Here is an 18,388-nt window from a genome sequence, read left to right as displayed (position 1 = left end):
CTGGCCTCACACAGACATATAGAGTGCTCGTGTTAACCAGCTTAGGTTTCATAACGTGAAAGTGTACATTTCTCAGCAATAAGTTTAAGTTGCATTCATTTTTCATTTCGGCTTTGTGCGCTTTATATTAAATGGTGCTACCTGAATGCGAAAAATAACAAAATGCTTATGGAATATTTTGTACCTTTTATTCGCCTCTTTGACTCTACCACCACACTCACAGGCCCTTACCTTCATGGCACTCATGATTACAGTTCCAATACATGTTTGTGTGCTGCTTGTAAATGAAGACAGCCAAATAATTTGACCCACACATTTCCACCTGTTGAAAACGCGCAGATAAAAGGGCCAGGAATTGGAGAATCATATGGGGTAATCGGACAGGTAATTCTGGGACCTGCATCTTATCCCCCCTTCTAGGTCTATAAAGATATAATTGGACCCAACAGGGACAGCCAAAGTAGTAATTCCTTCCCTGGTAACTGCGCGCTCCCTTTACAATGCAACAAAGAATGTGGTCCTGTGTGTTTTTTCCAACAATGAAAAACTGGAATTTGATAACAATTTTATTGAGAAAATGACAGGCTTATAATTGGTGTAAATGAGTTTATTTACTTAGCTGCTATTTGGGTAAAAATTAATTTTCCAAAGGTGATGTCAGTGAAAAAGGAATTCATTCACTAAAAACAAAAAGTCTATATTTGTCAAGAAAGGGTGCATTTTCAGAAAATGAGCTAAAGGTGCTCATTGAAAAGAAACAAGCATAGGCAAAACCAATAGGTCGTGCCTATAAATGATCTATTGGCATTATCAAAGTGTTTTAGCACTGCTCTGCAACATGGCTGAAAGTAAAGAAAATAAAAGTGCTATTATGCAGCCAGTGTTGACTGCATCATATTGTTTTTTTTCTATTTGCTTGCAGCCATATTGCACAGCAGGGTGGTTGCTGCTGTACTGCTTGGCTAAATATTAGGGAAAAAGTGCTATGATGCGGCCAATGTTGGTCGTATAACAGCTCTTTTTTCTGACAGGGTTGGTAACAAGGAAGCAGGAAGGGGTGGGAGGGGAAGGGTAAAGCAATAGGGACGCGAAAGAAGTGGGAGGGATGGAGGAAAGAAGCAAAGATGTGAGAAGGGTCGGAGGGACAGGAGAAGGCAACAGGAAGTCGGGAGGGATGGGAGCAAGTAACAACTACGCAGGATCGGGTGAAAAGGACAGGGCAAGCAATGACATTGCGAGACGGTGGGAGGGGCAGGGGCAAGCTGCAGACACATGCACTCATATGGAGCGCTAGCCTAATGGTAAAAAATGGTACCTCTACAACAGCATGGCCGGTGGAAGGATACTGGTTGCAGACAGGAAACTGTACTTAGTCCATGCTCCATGGACAACAAAATACAGGAAGAGAAACTGAATGCAGGCAGTGATGACCAATAGGAAGCAAGGAAAGCAAATGATGTGTAAGCCAACCAGTGATAAGTAATGGAAAGTAATGGGCAGGCTCTAAACCCTTAAAAGGTTTTTTTTTGTATTTACACAGGGCTTGCAGAGACAGCACATGCGCTGTCTCAGGCGAGACCTAAAAATTAAAAGCTAGCATTTAGTGTATTTACAGAAAATGTTCCATTGACTTTCTGTTGATGCTACTGCATCATTTCCATAGTGAATGAACCAATTAATTGCTTGCTGCTGTTGCCTGTATCCTATTGAGACGTTAAGTGACCCATAGTGGTAATTATTACGTTATTACTACCATATCCCTCTATCGCCCTGAGGTGTGAAACTTCAAGATGGGTGTGATATGAAATATATATTTCCATATGATGTCCATTGGCTATAATTGTAGGCTTATAGCCAAAATATCTCCATTTATACCCATTAGGAATTCACAAAAGAATTCCTCACAGCTGTAAATGGTTTTACTACTTTGTAATTCTCTGGCACAAGTGCGAAGAATAACACTTTAGTAAAACCCGTGCAAGGGACGGGAGTGAGTGGAACGAAGTGCAGTTGCTTTGTAAGTTTCTGAAAACACTTAAACTTGTAAGTTTGTGGCCATTAACGAACTCTTGTCCGGCTCTTTGCCAACGCTAAATGATAGGAGTTATTATAGTCATGCAAAGGGATGACACAGAAGCTTTCAGGGCTTTAAGTGAGGCGAACAAAGTTGGGTCTCTATGTGGGGCATGGCCTAAGAAGCATAACTAGGTATCCTTTCCAATAATTAAGGGTGTGCTTTGACACGTAAACTAAAATCCTGTGCTTCCCATATTGTACCACCGGACCACAATTATGGTGCCTCTCTATGTGCTTTCTGTTATTGCATCCAGACATATCACAGAGTAACATACATGGACTTATTACAAGCCACACCTACTGGCTTTGACAGTGCTTGTTAGTAGTAGCAGATAAATACGTAGCAACAGTGATTTGGTGTGAATAAATAAAACGGGAAATTTTCAATGCTGAAATGATGAGCTTGTGAATTAAACATTGGTAAAGTCTGTGGAAAGGGTCATAGTCTTTGAAGTGCCTCAATCCCTTCCGTTCTTCCCTTCTCACCACTTTCCACTTCAGTCTCTATTAGACACTTACATACTTTTTGTCCCCAAATCTTTCGGAAATCCTCCATCTGCCTTTCTCCCATCTCATATTTTCCTCTTCAGGACCCCCTTTTCACTTTCTTCTTCATTTCACCACCCCCTAAACACACTATACATACTCTCGCTTCTAAGCACTGCATTTTCTTTTTCTTGGGCGTTGAGAATATTTTCGAGAGCCGTGTCCCGTGTTCAAGCACACTTTAGCACAGACTCACAATTACAAATGGCACATGTGACCACGGCTCTCTGCCATCTGCAGTGAGGCCTCGGACTGGATGGGCATATATTCTGAACATCGTAATGACCCACTAATGACAAACTGAGAGACACTTTCACTACCTTTGTCCTCACTTCCAGAGCTCTAAATTGTGGCTCGTTATAAACCCCCCACTCACCATCTGAACTCGGACACCGAGAGGTGACTCTTTTCACAGGACCTGCTGTAAACGAGTCATATGCTGAATGAAAAAACACACTACAGAAACAGAACATCCTGGAGAAAGCTAACACTCATGGGATGAAAGATTAAACAAAATGTGAAATGTAAACAGGAACTACTTTGTTTGCGTGAGCTATCTTAAGGGTTTTTACAGATACTGTGAGTTGTTTTGCCTGCAGATTTCAGGTCCTGGACATGGGACCTGAGAGGGCACCTTTTCATTGTACATTTTACATTTTTGCTAAGTGTGAGACCTGGTTGGCCCGGCCTACCTTAAAGCCCTGGGAATATACACTCAGTTTGGAGGGGAATTATGGCAAAAGTTTCCCGTCTGTGAACAGTGTTTTTCCCTTGGAGGAAAAAAAAGAAAAAACGTGTATGTGCACATCAGGGTACATTTCCCCTATGCGTCATTGTACCCTATAAAGGACTGGAGAAATTGGGGTACGCGGATATGCACTTTGCTTTCCTTATAGGACGCCTGGAAACTGCAAATGGTGACGACGGCTAGGCGTAGTACTGGGAATGTTTGTGATGTACCTCTAAAGTGTAAACGTACGTTCAAAGTGGCGTCCTTTTACTTTGTCATGTGAAACGGTCCCGTAGAATATAAATCAATATTTGATAAGGCTGTAAAATTGCGAATAATTTTGGATCACTAGTGGCATCTAGTGGTCATTACGCTGCACTGGCCTCATGACTTATATATCACGTGAAGCCACTTCAAACATTCACCAACTACGGAATCAGATGGCAGAGAAGGAAGTGGAGAACGTGGCATTTGATGCCCTCACTGACTGAGGGGTTGTTATGAAAAAAAAGAAAATGTGGGCAAAAAAGATCAAAGACGAGTTGCAAAATGGCGTGTTTGTAAAAAAGGCGAGTAGAGGTGGAGTCACGGGAGTGAAAAGACGGTGGAGACTAAGGAATATAACAAGGAAGGGTGCGTGTAGAAAAGATGCTTGTGGAGGAGGGATTGTAAAAGAAAGTTGCTTTCTGAAGAAGTCGGGTATGGGGAGTGCGTTTGTGGTGGACAAAAACATACCTCTCAAGTTGATAACTCTAAAATAAGGGTGAGTCAGATATTTCAACAGACTGACACTATCATTGATAATAGAGAACAGTTTCTTCGAGCGTGGTATAAGCAATGCTTTGTTTGTAAGAGAATAAGCGGCAGCGCTCAAAGTTTTGCTCAGGAGCTGTGGAGTAACAGAAGTGTGAAGACCAGGGCAGTGCACACTATCTCCTCGTGCCTCTTTTATCCACCACAACACACTCCCTGCGTCTTTATCTCACTATTTCAGCTTATTTTCATAATTGCTTTCTATCCTAGTCACTATTTTTCCCTGTTTTAATTCCTCCTTCTACCCCCTCTTTCTCCCCCCCCCCCCAGTTTTAATTTCTCTCTCTCTCTTGCTCTGGGTCAAAGACCCATGAGGAAGAAGACGTGCCTGTCCCAAAAACGAGTCTCGGTTGGCCCCACCTGCAACCACTGGTTCAAATTAAGCACTCGAAATAGCCTTGAATAGTGGGGGACTTCACTGAAATCTATGGAGAAATTCTGTTTGTCAGGAAGACGAAAACAAGGGAAATGAGGCTACGTTGACTGGTGTGGAGGGAGGAGTGTGTGTTAGATGGATCTGTGGTGCAGGCATTGTATTGTAAACCATTAGTGTGTGTGTGGTGCGAGGAAAAGGGGAGTTCCACAGACATGTCCACGGAATGTTTGAGTGATGTGGCAGCAGAGTCAGTGCCTACAGATGAAAAAGTTGTGGAGGCCGTGTGGAGAAGGTATCTTCTTATAAGAAACAGAGAGCAGGGAGGGCCTTATACTTGGTACACGTTTAAGCCACAACATGTGATTCTGGTAATCGCTAGCTGGCAAAACCCGAGCACCAGAATTGAGATGTGTACAGAAGTGACATCACTGAGCTAAAAGCTGCCAGTAGGCATGTAAAAATAGGCCATAAGAAGAGGAAGGAATAGAGGTAGATGTTATGATATGGAAGGGAGGCTCTGAAAGGAAGGCGTTGATTAGAAGATAGCTATTTAAAATATACCAAAAAACCCAGAGGCTTGGAATGTACATTTTAAGTAAATGTGACGCTCATGGCATTTCTAAAGTAAGCACAGATAAACCCAGCAAAGAATGGCTCAAGACATTGCAGCAGTATTAAGAATGCTCAGCTGTCCTCTCCCTTCAAAGGACAGCCAGGCTCGGAATATCTGACGCCCACCCATAATAGCCGTGCCTAATAGTGAACACAGATCCTAACGTTAACACTCCAGACATACTTGTGCCTTGCGCCCCGGGAGGCGGCTCTTGCTCTTCGGGGGCAGCTGGCCCTGGAGGCTTCCTGGTGGCTGTCAACGCTGCTGGTACAGCTTGCTGTGGAGCGCTCTTCTCTGGCCGCCTGGCCGACGGTGGCTCTCCTAGGACACGTGGCGTAGCTGGCGTTTCCTGCAGGCTTTCTTCTGCTTCCCGGAGCGCCTGCGGCTGTAGTGCTGGCACGTGAGACTCTACAGGTGCGAGAAACTCAAAGGGTTCTCCTCTGTCTTCTGGCTCTTGCACTTGGAGCGCACTCTTTCCTTGCTGTCTCGAGGCCTGTGCCTCTGCCAACATTGGCAGCCCTAGTTCGGCCTCTTTGTCCTGTCGAAGTTTGCCCAGCAGCTTGGCTGCCTGAGGAGGGACGAGGTGCTTGTATTTCTCCTGCAGCCGCTTCTTCTGCCTGTGCTTCGTCTGGAGTTTTAAGTTGCTGTGCAGGGGTTCTGGATTGTCCTGGGGATCTGGGCCTACGCTTGTCAGTTGCTTGCCCTGCGGTGTCTCATTAGGGAGTTCTGCCGCCAAGAGGGAACCTGGAGCCAAGATCTCGTTCTGGACGGCATGTTTAAGGCGCTCCTCAAGGCTAGTTATTCGTGCCCCTTCACCTTGGACGACTTCTTGGACTCTCTCAAGTTGGTCTTTTAACTCTCTCTGCCCTCTAGCCAAAGAGGCAACGTCCTGACGATGTATGCCAAGTTCCTGTGTCAGGTTGGTCAGGATGACAGTCTGCTCTTTCCTCTCACGAGAGCTTTGTTTGGTCCTTTCGCCCATTGCCTTCTCCAGGGATGAGACCTTCAGCTCCAGCTTCTTGTTCTTGCGCTGCAGTTTCTTCATCCAGACCTTTAAGCTACCCATGTCGCCTTGCAGCGAGGTGCGGGTGGAGTCGAGGTTGCTGGTCAGGGTTCGGTACTGTTCAGTTAGGTGCTGGAACTGGGCATCAATGTTATATGAGATGTTATAGTTTTCAGCGATGCCCTGTAGTCGATTGAGGGTCACTTCCTGAAAGCGGCGAACCTGGGAAGACAAACATATACAGCTGTTACAATAGATGGAGCACCCCTGGTTCATTCATGTATTAAAATGTCAAAACCAATTTACACCTATATAGTGTTTGTTGCACATAAACATGATATTGTTGCCATGAAGCATCCACATACATATATTTGACATTCACTTTCTGTCTTCGCATGTGCTCTCTCCTCCTAGGTCCCCATAACAAAGCTACATTTTTCAAGCTCCACACCCACCTAATTTCTGCAAACTACTGTGTTTATGCCCCCCAGCAACCTTGCAACCTAGTGCTAAGGTGTACCGCACAACTCATAAAAAGCAAAGGGCTGGAGCGGGAGGGAAGCACCTTATGAAACCCCCCATCTGAACACTAGAGAAGGTATCAGGATCTCTTTGTTCTGTAAGGCTTTAATGCACAGCAATTTTAATCGCAGTCTCTGCACACTTGAGCCCTGGAGACGCAAGGGTTATTCACTGCTAAGTACATGATTTGATTGATTGCCAATTTACAAGCAGCTCAAAACTCCTACAGTAGGAAATTAATGAACAGTTAATAAATTAACAAGACTGCCATTACGAACAAACTCTAAACCATGCAACACATATTATTTTTAACACTACTACTACTACTACTACTACTACTACTACTACTACTACTACTTATAATAGTTATCCCGAAAACAGGTCATAGGGTACTAATTGCCCCATGTGACATCTGCAGCCAGGCACGCCATTCTTACGTAAGGAGTTTTTGTTCATTTAAAAGTAATCGTGTTACTTTCACTTTCCCCATTATATAAGGATAGTCCTATCCTTCTCACAGTGCAAATGGTAGTGGGTAAGTACTCATCCTGGCCTGCAGTGTCAAACTTGACACGTGGCCACTTAGAAGTCACGGCACAGAGCTTTGAACTGGGAGAATATGCTCTGAACCTGGTGAGACGGCATTTTTGGACTGTAGTTCTCTGCACTTCTGGTAAAAATTACAGCTTCTCATCCTCCCAAGGAGAAAGCATTGTTTAACAAACAGGTTATATCCCATCATTGCTAGCAGGATCCAGGTAAGCACTTCCACTCAAAGGTGGTAAATGCACACATTTCTTTGGCCAGTGTGGTCTACTAAAACAATTGTTGCATAGCCAACAGGTCTCACCTACACCAGCTATTGCCTTTTGTCAAAGTGTTTAGCCTTTTGCACAGAATTTCAACTGCTGTGCAGTAGACCTGAAAGTTTAAAAATAAAAAAGTGTTTCTGACCTTGAAATATAGATAACAAGGCACTTGTCTCAGACTGATGCGCCATTAGGTGTTTTTATCAATGTCATTGTCTGCATGATTTGACACCTTCACGGTTTCCTAGAAATCCAATGACATGTGGTATCTAAGTCAAAGATAGGCCAATGATCTGGCAAACCCTAATCATTTGTATCATCTTTAGCTCATGTTTACTTTAAGCGTTCACTGTCTGACCTTGAGAAAGAGATAAGAGGGAACTTTTATCAGACTTATGCCACCTTAGGTGTTTGTGAAGTCATAGTTTAGATGTATTGACACTTTTAAAAGTTCTTTGAAAGACAGTGACATACAGTATCTAAGTCAAAGATAAAGCTGCACAAAACCAAGATGGAGACAAAATGAAACCTGTTCGGTATGTGTTTAAGATCTTAAAACTAAAATTAAAAGCCTAAAGCAAATGATTAAAATAATAGAATTATGAAAGGAAACAGTCATAACATTTATGACATTACTGGAATGATTTCTAAACAATCACTAAATGCTCACTGAATTTTTGCATGATCTGGCTTATCATAACTTCATGACAAAATCATTACACATTTACAAAATAAAAGCACCACAAAAACATGCATTTGAGGAAATAGCTATTTATTATGTGTTACATGTTCAATAACGTTTTCAAAACGAAAAGAAAAAGGTGTCTCTGCAATGGAAGATTTGGTCTTAACAATATGACAAAGAGCTATTTAGCTATGTCATTTGTATCAAACGTGTCCAATCACTGTTAAAAAAGGAAAATATATAATAAGAACAATACAATGTATGTGCAGTGCACTCTGTGAACAAACAGTTGTGGACAAAACATATATTTATTTCAACAAATAATCCTTTGTTGATTGACATGTATCTATTTATCGGGGCAAATAAATGCAAATCCTAACTGGCCAACTAGTGAGAAAAATTGAGATACACTACATAGTGACTCTAGACATGCAGGATAACCACTCAACAGTTCTTTATAAGTCCATGTGATAAATTCATTGTTCTCTGGTCCAGTGTCAACTTGTAATCCATTAGGAAGAAGTTGTAATGGTTAGGACGTTGACGTTTCAGTGTCTTAATGTCAGAAAACTATCTTCAGGACAAAGTATCAAGATAACGATTATGGACCCTTAATAAGGCCTAATGTAAAAAAAAAATACTAAGTACCAGCATACGTAACACAAAAAAGTAACAAAAAATAAATAAAAAAACAGAAGTATGCCACCGGTGGTTGCACAATGTTAATCAATCATTCACTAACTGCATACCAACACTAACCATGCATTCATTACCAATTAACAACACCTTGGGTGACGCAAGCAAAAACATCATGAAAGGTGACAAAAGACTAAACCTAGTAGGCAGATAGGTAAATCGCATAATCACTTACTAAGTACAGGTGTACACACCAATTGTAAGAAACCAAATAAAAAAACCTGCAGTAAAGAACAGCAGTATAAGCATATGTCCAATAAGTCAATGCACCAAAAGTGAGTCAATCATGTGAATACTCACAAACCAGGATGAAATCAAGCTCTAATTCTAAACCAAGAAAAAGATTATGACAGTAACAATTTAGGGGCAAACAACTACAATTCTTTCCTACAAATCACAGTGGAGTTGGTTGTAAGAATGGCTTAGGTCTTAACCATCCATGTTGATCCGGGGCTGGGTTATGAATGCCTGGGCTCACTAAGCAGCTGATCATGTACGAACTCAATTTAAGATGCACTTATGAGGCACATTAGTATTGACACTTTACAACTGACAAATTGGCTTTATTGGACTTGGACTATTTTCATATATGAGCGCATTTCAGAACTTGCAAAATTCCATGTTATACCATTACAAGTAATAGCTAGTTTTCCAAAGTATGGATCGATTAGTATCTTCTGCTTACTATGCAATTTCATTCAAAGATGGTGGCTTTCCATTATCAGTTTTCATTTGGTTTTTGACCAAAAGGGCTACCGCACTAGACACTCCTTAGCCTATGACCTTGTCCTTTTTCCTTTAGAAACCCAGATATTCTAGCAGCTAGTCCCAAGTTAATACAAGTGGTTACGACCTCAGATGCTCCTACATCCACCGATTAGAAGGTAAGACTTGTAGTTGTTGGCCCATATATTTCTGGCCATAGGAGCACTTGCTGTTCTCCTTGATGCTTTCACAAACGGGATTTTTTGTTTTATTAACACAGCATCAATTGCTTTAATGAAGACAGGCTGCTTTAAGAAACATAACATTACCAATCTGAGAATGCAAACTCAGAGATGGCGGTTTGCTTTTTCTTGCAGGTCACCATTCCTGTGTTTGTAGCCAATGGCAGGGAATCGCAAATAGCGACCTACTTAATTAATATCCATTTCCAACCTCCTGTGACTGTAGATTTTGTGATGCAATTTCGCGACCACTATTTGTGTCTTTTTTTTGTATAGCAGGCCCCTATTCGGTTCTTTTCCATGGGTTTATCACCATTTGTGGTATGTATTTGGGCCAGGGTTCTCAGCAGGAGATTACATAATTCCACTGGCTGATTGTTTTATACACATAGTCTAGGTTTATTGAATTTTCTTTCTCATTTAATGTAGCCTTATCCTAAAGAGCATGGACGTTTTCACACTGTAAAAAAAAAGCCAAAATAAAATTAAATAAATTACAATTGGGTAATCTATTATTAATAGATAGATAACTTTCTATATTTCTGCCTATCATCATGTCATTTTTGGCCCTGCATTATTGATGCAAGTCTAATGTCCTTCACAACCTACTGAAGGATACAGTTTCATGTTTTCTGTTGGGCTGGTGATCAACTTGCTGCAAACTCTGGCTTTTTTGTGAAAACCAAAGCTTTAATGTATAATTCATTATTTTTTATCACCATACATAGCAGAGCAAAAAGGGAACTGTGCCCCAAACCCTCTGCTATTTTAGGTCTTTCTTCTTCTACTACAAAGGTACTTTATCGATATTAAAATTGGCTTACCTGTTCACTAATGATGAGGCAGCTAGGCAGAACTATACCACTGAATTGCACCAGATGATGGAGCCTCTGTTTTTTAGGGTCGAGCCTGCGTATCACTTGCAAGATTCTGTAGTAGTTAGAAAGGGGCTCAGAGCCCCGTCCATGTCACATCAGTGTCTTTCATTGGTTTGTAGGCTTGCCTTTTAAAATCTGCTTGCTTTCATTAGTGGAAGGCATGCATACGTCATGCCTTTTACGGTGGTTAGCCCGCCTCGAGGGCAGCGACCAAGTATTGAAGACATTCGAGCCTCGCTGTTTTCCGTCTGGTTTGTGGACTACTTTTTCTCTTTTTTTGCAGCACGATCTCGCTTGTTTAGGAGCGCGACCACGCACATTTTTTTTCCATTTAATGTGGCAAGAAAAGTCCGGTTCGGAGTTTACAACTGCTAATAGCTCTAACTCAGAGAAATGCGAGACCCGTTGCATTGCAAATGCTTGTTCTCTTTTCCCTGCATGATACTTTCTTTTACAAGAGCATATGGAAGTTGGCATAAATGTAAGAAAGCAGATTGGGGCCTGGCATGATGTACTTGACTCAGACCCCACAAAAACTTCTGACAGGTATGGTGAACGGATCAGGTCATTGGCATGGAACAGGCCACTAAGTGTTATATCTCTCCGAGTTAATCCAATGGGATTTAGAGTTTTCATGACTACCATGTTTCACTAATTGCTTATCATTGAAACTGTCTGTCCTCATGTTACTTAAGTTAAAAAAGCATTGTGTCTGGAAGTTCATTCCTTTAACTATAACACACACGCTTCCATCTTACCACTTGTAAGGCATTTTAGAAAAAGTCCTTTGTGCCACATTTAGTCGAATTTCTTCAAGATGGCAGGGTAGCTTAGTGTATTCAATGCTCTCTGCTGTACAATGCGGTGATCTGAAGGTCACAATCTTAAATGCTGGTAATATGGCCTCATCAGTCCATACGTCTGAGGTTAGGAAACTAAGTAACAATAGCATCTTTTAGTTATAATATTGAGAAATGGCAGAGGTGTGGTACCAAGCACTGTACAGAAATATGAATGTGTGCAGATTACATTTACAATTGATTATACTGTAACTGGCCGAAATTCTGATTTTGGCTCTTGTTGGGATGGGAATGTCCACTGCATGGCGCACAGTTGTGTTCCCATACCCTGAGTACCTGGCTTTGGGCATCTGTGTCAATAAACTGAGGACTTATAAGGGATTCTGGAGTGGCCTCCTCAATTGGATGTGATGAGTCTGAACTGTTTATTCTACAGGACGGGACATCCTTATGTCTAGACTCTGTCCCTTTAAACGTCATCTTTCCTTTGGGCAGGAAGCGTGGCCAAGGATCCTAGTCAGGAATCCAACAGAACTAATACGGGTGGAACTGGTCGTCAACTTCGAAGAAGAAGATCCCTGGTATTCCTGACCTCGGGAGGGGGGTGCAGATGGGATGATCGCCATCGACGCAGGATGCCTGGTGGAGCTGCTGGCTACAGAGGAAGGGGCCACTGCACCGAAGGACTCTGAAGACTGGGAATGCCGCCGATTGGATGAGGTTTCTAGCCCGGCTCCACATAGAGTGTGGCTCTCGCACGTGCAAACCCGAATTAGGTAAAAGGAAAGCGCTATAAAAGGGATTCATGGGAGGCGGGCGGTGATATTGGGGTTTTTTGTTTGTTTGGTTGCAGTTCTTATTTACTGTGTTGTACTGTGCTTCTCACCCTGGCAAAGAACGGCCCTCACCTTAGCTTATTGCCCCAACTTGGTTTGCTGTGTTTGATTCGGTAAACACGGCATAATAAAGCCTCTCACTAGCCCTCCATGTCCTGGCATACCGTGGATCGTTGCAGTCATATAGAGGTAGTTTTCTCACATTAAAAAGCCACTGTGCAACTAACCGGGTTAGGGAAGAGATCACAGGCCAGAATACTACACTTGCCAGCTACTATCTTACTTATACCGAGAGATACTGGCGGCTGTCACATGAAGACTGGTGCTAACATCCAGATGCCCATTTCAAGAAGACCTACACCTACCTGACCCAGAAGACCAGGACTCTACTCACACCTCTGAAATACAATAAAAAGAAAAACACTTCTCAGGAACAGGTGACGCCACTCCCTTATTCCCTTATTCAACTGGGGCTAAACCCTATGGGCTGCAAATCCCACAATCTGGTATCATGACTTTTAGGCCTAGGCTCGCACTAATCTAGCATGTGCACAGAGGTCTCCGCTTGATCCCCTTGACAATAGTAAGGTCCTGGACTTGTCCTGTAACTTAGAGGGGGTCACAAAACATGCCTTGATTGACAGATAAGGAACTACTGTCCCTCTCGCCGGTTTAGTAGATTCAGCAGCAAGGGTAGCAAACCGTGTTTTGTGAATCCATAGTTGTGATCAGACCTATTTATCTGTGTCACTGGACAGGAGGCCTATAGGCCTACTCATGGAAAGTTCTACTTCTAGCCTCTTGCCCAACTCCTAGTACTAACATCCCGATTGTATGTTTTGCATTTTTATGTGTGTAGAGTGTATGGTGTACGGGTGAGCCATAATAATGGATGCCTGTGGGATCCATTTTGGATACTCTGAGCTGGCATTTGTACAAGATGAAAGTAAGACTATTTTCCCAGACAGTGGAAGTGTATGGTTAGTATTCCTGAAGCTGGAGGGAGAGGACCTAGGCGCTGAAGTGAGGGGAGTGGAGAGAGAGCTCATATAGAAATTCGATCAGGACTTTTGCTTGTCCAGGGCCCACTGATTTGTCTTACTGAACACTGCCATTTATTAGATGATATGTGTGGGGGATGGAACTGCAGACCGAATTGAGCAAAATAAGGGAATTCCCCTTGATCAAGTCTGCATTTTATTTATCCCCGATTACATGTTCAGTTGGCTGATGACAGCCAGTTGCAGAAACTTCACACCCATTTGCCTTTCTAGATCCTGCTTCAGCCTGGAGAGAAGCATCACTACACAACGGCTGTTCCACAGGGCAGCCTGGAAAGCACACTTGAGAACAGAACGAACCCCAACCCGGTTCTGAAGATGCAGACAGTGGATACCGATCTCTGATCTGATTTTGCTGTATAAAAGTGTGACCTCACTACCCCACTTGTCCCAATTTCAGCAGTTGCGGAACACACCCGTAGTTATGCTAGCTGGTGCACAACCTCTCAAACAGGCGGTGGCAAGTGTGCTAAAAAAGAAGCAGGGCGGCTGCCCTAAGGATTGACCCACATTATGGGGTAAGAACCATAAGACGGAGAAAGAATAGATGCAGTACAAGTCCATCAAGTAGTGAGAACTGCACCTGAGCTCTAATCACACCAAAATCTCTTACCCTGAGGTAATGGACCAACTAGATCATTGGGGGACCAGTGGAGATAGAAGATACAGACACAGCACTGCCTGACAGCGCCAATGGACAGTAAATTGTATTTGGTTGTGTTAATGAGTAGTGTTAAATTCTAGAGTACTTTTTCATGAAAGATAAGCACTGGGTGGGACATTCATATATTGTGCTACAGTGTGATTGTTGAGCTCTGAGCTTGAGCATCCCCACACTACCACCCTGAGAAGCCTGTGACTGGACGCCGTCATTACCATTGAAATTCAAGTGCTAAAGGAGATTTACTTCGGCCTGTCTGCAGAGCCATAGAAGGGCCAGCCACTGCCCATCAGAGACAAACTGCCTCAAAGCTAAAGGCAGAAGCCCCGTAACCCCACTTGCATGATGGCCACAAAACTGGAGTCGAGAATCTCTTCCGTAGGGTTTATTTCCCATTAATATAAGTCTGAATTATCCTATTTAGACTGGCATTAAAATAATTTCTCCAGCTAGTTGCTTACCCAGTTATAAGACCAAAAGGCCTTCGTTCCTGTACTTAGGATTAGTAAGTTTTGGTTATTGTCATGAGCTGAGTTTGAGATTCAGTGGTTTCAATTATTGCTGATTTAAGGCTTAAAGTTTTGCTTTTAACTATTTTATTGATTATGTTTGGTCTTGTACTTTGCCTGAGCTAAGTTTTTCAGTTGATCCTGTAACTCTGGTATTGTCACTAAGGTATCTAGGATGGTTAAAAGCATATTATTGACATTTTGAGTCTGTGCAACATGTGCTGATGTAGGTCACAATATCATGGCTTTAATATTGACATACTAAAATATTATCTCAGTGATACTACCAACATATAATCAAGGTAAGTGCATATAGGGAAGTATAGATTTACTAACCTTAACTCCCACATTTGTTTACTTGAACAATACAAACCCACCATACTATGGTACACCACCCTCCAGTGACAAACTACATTTACTTTTGTGTGTATTTCTGGTTTCCCATGGTTTTATAAAGGACTGAGAAAGCCTATTTTCATACATTCCCAGCAATTATACCTCAGTCGTTTGACCATTCTACTCCAATTTCTAGGAGCTGCTGTCTGTTCAAAAGATGTGTACTATTTTATCAATAGTTCTTGATTCTTTTAGGGCCCCTTGGCCTTCGCCTACTACCAGGATCACTGTGTATTTACTTATTTAATTTCCTAAGTGCTGTGGGGCAGTGGTCCTTAACCTTTTGCCTTCTGTGGATCCCCACTTAATCATTGCAGGAACCCGGGGACCCCCAGTGAATCATTACTGGAATTCAAGGACCCCACTGACTAAAAGCCGGGGACCCCGGACTAAGCATTTTCGATTATTTGAACTACAAAACCATACACAAAGATACGCGGATTCATCAAACACATACACAAATGAAGATATGTTTCATATAATTCACTAATTAAAAAAAAGAATCTACATTAATGGGAAGTTTGGAGCTTTTCTAAATTCAATTCAGGCCACTCATCGTCCAAACAATATTCTGTCTGATGCAGTTACATTGCTTCCACAAATCAATCTGAGAATACTACCTTAATATTTAGCCTGCATTTTCAAATTTCTTCACATTTACAGAACATCTTAATATTTTCAGTGTTGCATTTTACTTATTCATTTTATACACTTTATTAATCTGTTAATGCTATTTGATTTTCTAAGCAGTCACAGACCCCCAGAGGAGGTTTCGCAGACACCCATTGGTCCCCGGACCACAGGTTAAAAACTACTGCTCTATGAATTCTTTAAAAAAAATAATCTCTGAGGTGTCCACCTTATCATTCAAGTCTAAAAGCAATCCGATTCTTCCTGAAAGTAATTACATTACCCCAGATGTTCTTTCAAGTGATAAACTACTGCGAATATGAAATACGATCTAAAATTAAAACATTATTTTCATAGCGGAATAAATTTAGCAACAAAGGAGAAAGAGAGGGTGGCGAGGTAGCTACGTGAGTTCAAGACGTGAGAGACTGACTAGATAGTAATTATTGAATAAGTGACCATCAAAGAGTGATAGACAGAAGGGGTGAGAAAATAAAAGGAGATAAGGAGAGATGTGAGCAATAGGGAAAGGAGCAGTGATGGAGGGAAGTAGTGAGTGGAAGAGAGCGGGGAGGAGCAGAGCTGAGATGAGAGGTCAGAGTGAACAACGCAGGAGTAAGGAGAGGAAGTGAGGGAGAATACGTGGTTGAGAGAGAAGAAGGAAAAAGACAACAGATATTAGAGGAAGGTAGGAGGAAAGAAGGGAAGCAATGTGTGGAAGAGAAGAAAAATAGGGAGAGCAAAGGAAGGAATGAAAGAGTGGATGGATAAATTAAAGGCAGAAGGGAGAGGGAAAGAAGAGAGAATGAAGAGAGGAAGAGGATTGCTAAAGAAAAAGAAGCACTGAGAAGAATTGGTAGATGAGGAACGGACGGAAAAAAGGACAAGAAAAGAAAAAAGAGAAAGAAGGTGGAAGAAAAATCAGAGTAAGGAAGACTGGTTTAAAAAAAATGTAATAGAGGAGGAGAATTAGGGGGGAAGTGAGAGACCGAGGATAAGAGAGACGGAGGAGTGATTGAGGGGATCAAATTGCAAGACAGAGGAAATCTGCAAACTACATTTGGCCCGGTTCTGAGGATGACAAATACTCATCACAAATGAGAGGGAAACTAAGCTTCATCCAGCGGGAAAACAAAAAACAGCTGCTAAGTATGTTAGTTCTGTGCGGAGGCTTAGGCAATGTTCTAATACTTGTTCAAATCCGCACAGAGTGCATATTTGTACAGTGCTTGAATGTATTAACAGGATTTGCAAGCTCTGAACAAGTTATCAGCGTTTACTGCACCAGCTACCGCATGAGCAGGCTAGTGCCAGTGGGACAACGGCTTATGAATATTACCGGACCAAGCACCATCTAAATATCTAAATACCATCTGGTATGAAGGCCTGCTGCCCGGAGATACATTCCAGATACATAAGGTTTTCTCCGAATTCAATTTGGACATATAATGATTTGAACATTGGACTACATATCCAGGGCTGTTTTTTTCTCCAGGAATCATTTGTGTTTGAAGTCATCGTCACAGGTTCACTCAGCCTTTCAAACCTACTGAGGTCGATAAAATGATTACCTTTGACTTGGGTAGTAATAAACATGTTATTCAGTGCCAGGATACCTCAACGAGTGCGTTATGTTAAATGTCCAGCATACAAAACAATGCAAATTCTAGCAGTAACATATAGAATCATAGATCTGCAACTATGAATAATGTGGATATTTTCACTGAGGGGTCTGAGTGTTAGCACAAGTTGTCTATGATACCACTCAAACCCCATGTCTAAGTTTATGTTTTGTATAGTCCCTTTATTTCATATTCCAGTGCTGTCATCAGCCTTGCAGGAGTAGAGGGTCGACAGGATAAGCAAAAACACAGTCTCACCTGCACATGTCTCTGGTTAGTATTCTGCCAACCACCACACCACCCTCTGTTTTAATACATCCCCGCCTAATTAAAAAATATATATCTGGTGTCCTGCTAACTACCCATACTACCCTCTCTTCAAATACCTGCTCTGGCTCACTCTAATATGTAAAACAAATACCTGGTCTCCTACCACCCACCTCCACCACACTCTATGTGCCCTCTCTCCTTCCCTGCCCAAAGCTGTTCTCTGTGCTTTCCATCAGAACAGAGAGCCCTGTTAGTGCAGCCTGAAATTCCCTGCGAGGTCGTAACAGCAGAAACTTAATTTATGTTTGTTTGCTTTTGTTGCCCTAAGTGGGTCCCGTGCTCACTGCTCCACTGGATTCAAGCTGGTCTGGCCGATGAAGGTGACACCCTGAAACAGGTCCTAGGATGCTTGTTTCTGGTCCAGGGAGGACGGGCTTGGCAGTCTGGCAGGACTGTTTCTGTGGGAAACAGGGTCAAGACTGAATTGCATATGTCTGGCTCCAAACTGGAGCGCAAAAAAACGATGGATTAAACCCAGAGCTTTGTGACTGGGGGTGAATGTTTGCATTGTTCAGCATTCCATCCATCAACCGTTCTTTTTGCAGCTACCACATGGTGACGCAGTTTGTGTGAGTTAGAGATGAGTAGAAAAACTGTTGTTTATTAATTCAACATACAAGCCATTCGTAGTGTTTTGGGATCCTCGAACAGTCTGCACTGTCACAGTTGTAGGATTGTAGTGATTAGTAGTTGTGTAGGTACTGGTAATGGCAGCGCTGGCGATGGGTGTTGTAGGCGTGTAGTGATTAGTAGTTGTGTAGGTACTGGTAATGGCTGCGCTGGCGATGGGTGTTGTAGGCGTGTAGTGATTAGCAGTCGAGTAGGTACTAGTAATGGCAGCGCTGGCGA

The 18,388-nt window shown here is 42.4% G+C and overlaps 1 protein-coding gene and 1 long non-coding RNA gene across 2 annotated transcripts in view; one reads left to right on the top strand and one right to left on the bottom strand.

The window, feature by feature from the left end:
* The window catches only part of LOC138261476 (uncharacterized), an 87,618-nt gene extending 75,380 nt beyond the window's left edge, over positions 1-12,238 (top strand). Inside the window, exon 3 of the long non-coding RNA XR_011199100.1 lies at positions 11,990-12,238. This is a non-coding gene — a long non-coding RNA (uncharacterized lncRNA). The remainder of the gene's footprint in view (positions 1-11,989) is intronic.
* Positions 1-18,388, bottom strand: part of PTX4 (pentraxin 4) — a 43,986-nt gene that overhangs the window by 7,218 nt on the left and 18,380 nt on the right. Inside the window, exon 2 of the mRNA XM_069210441.1 lies at positions 5,338-6,379. Within this exon, the coding sequence (XP_069066542.1) occupies positions 5,338-6,379 (1,042 nt within the window). The remainder of the gene's footprint in view (positions 1-5,337; positions 6,380-18,388) is intronic.

Source organism: Pleurodeles waltl, chromosome 10 (assembly GCF_031143425.1).
Source record: "Pleurodeles waltl isolate 20211129_DDA chromosome 10, aPleWal1.hap1.20221129, whole genome shotgun sequence".
Lineage (NCBI taxonomy): Eukaryota > Metazoa > Chordata > Amphibia > Caudata > Salamandridae > Pleurodeles > Pleurodeles waltl.
This window is presented reverse-complemented; position numbering and strand designations above follow the sequence as displayed.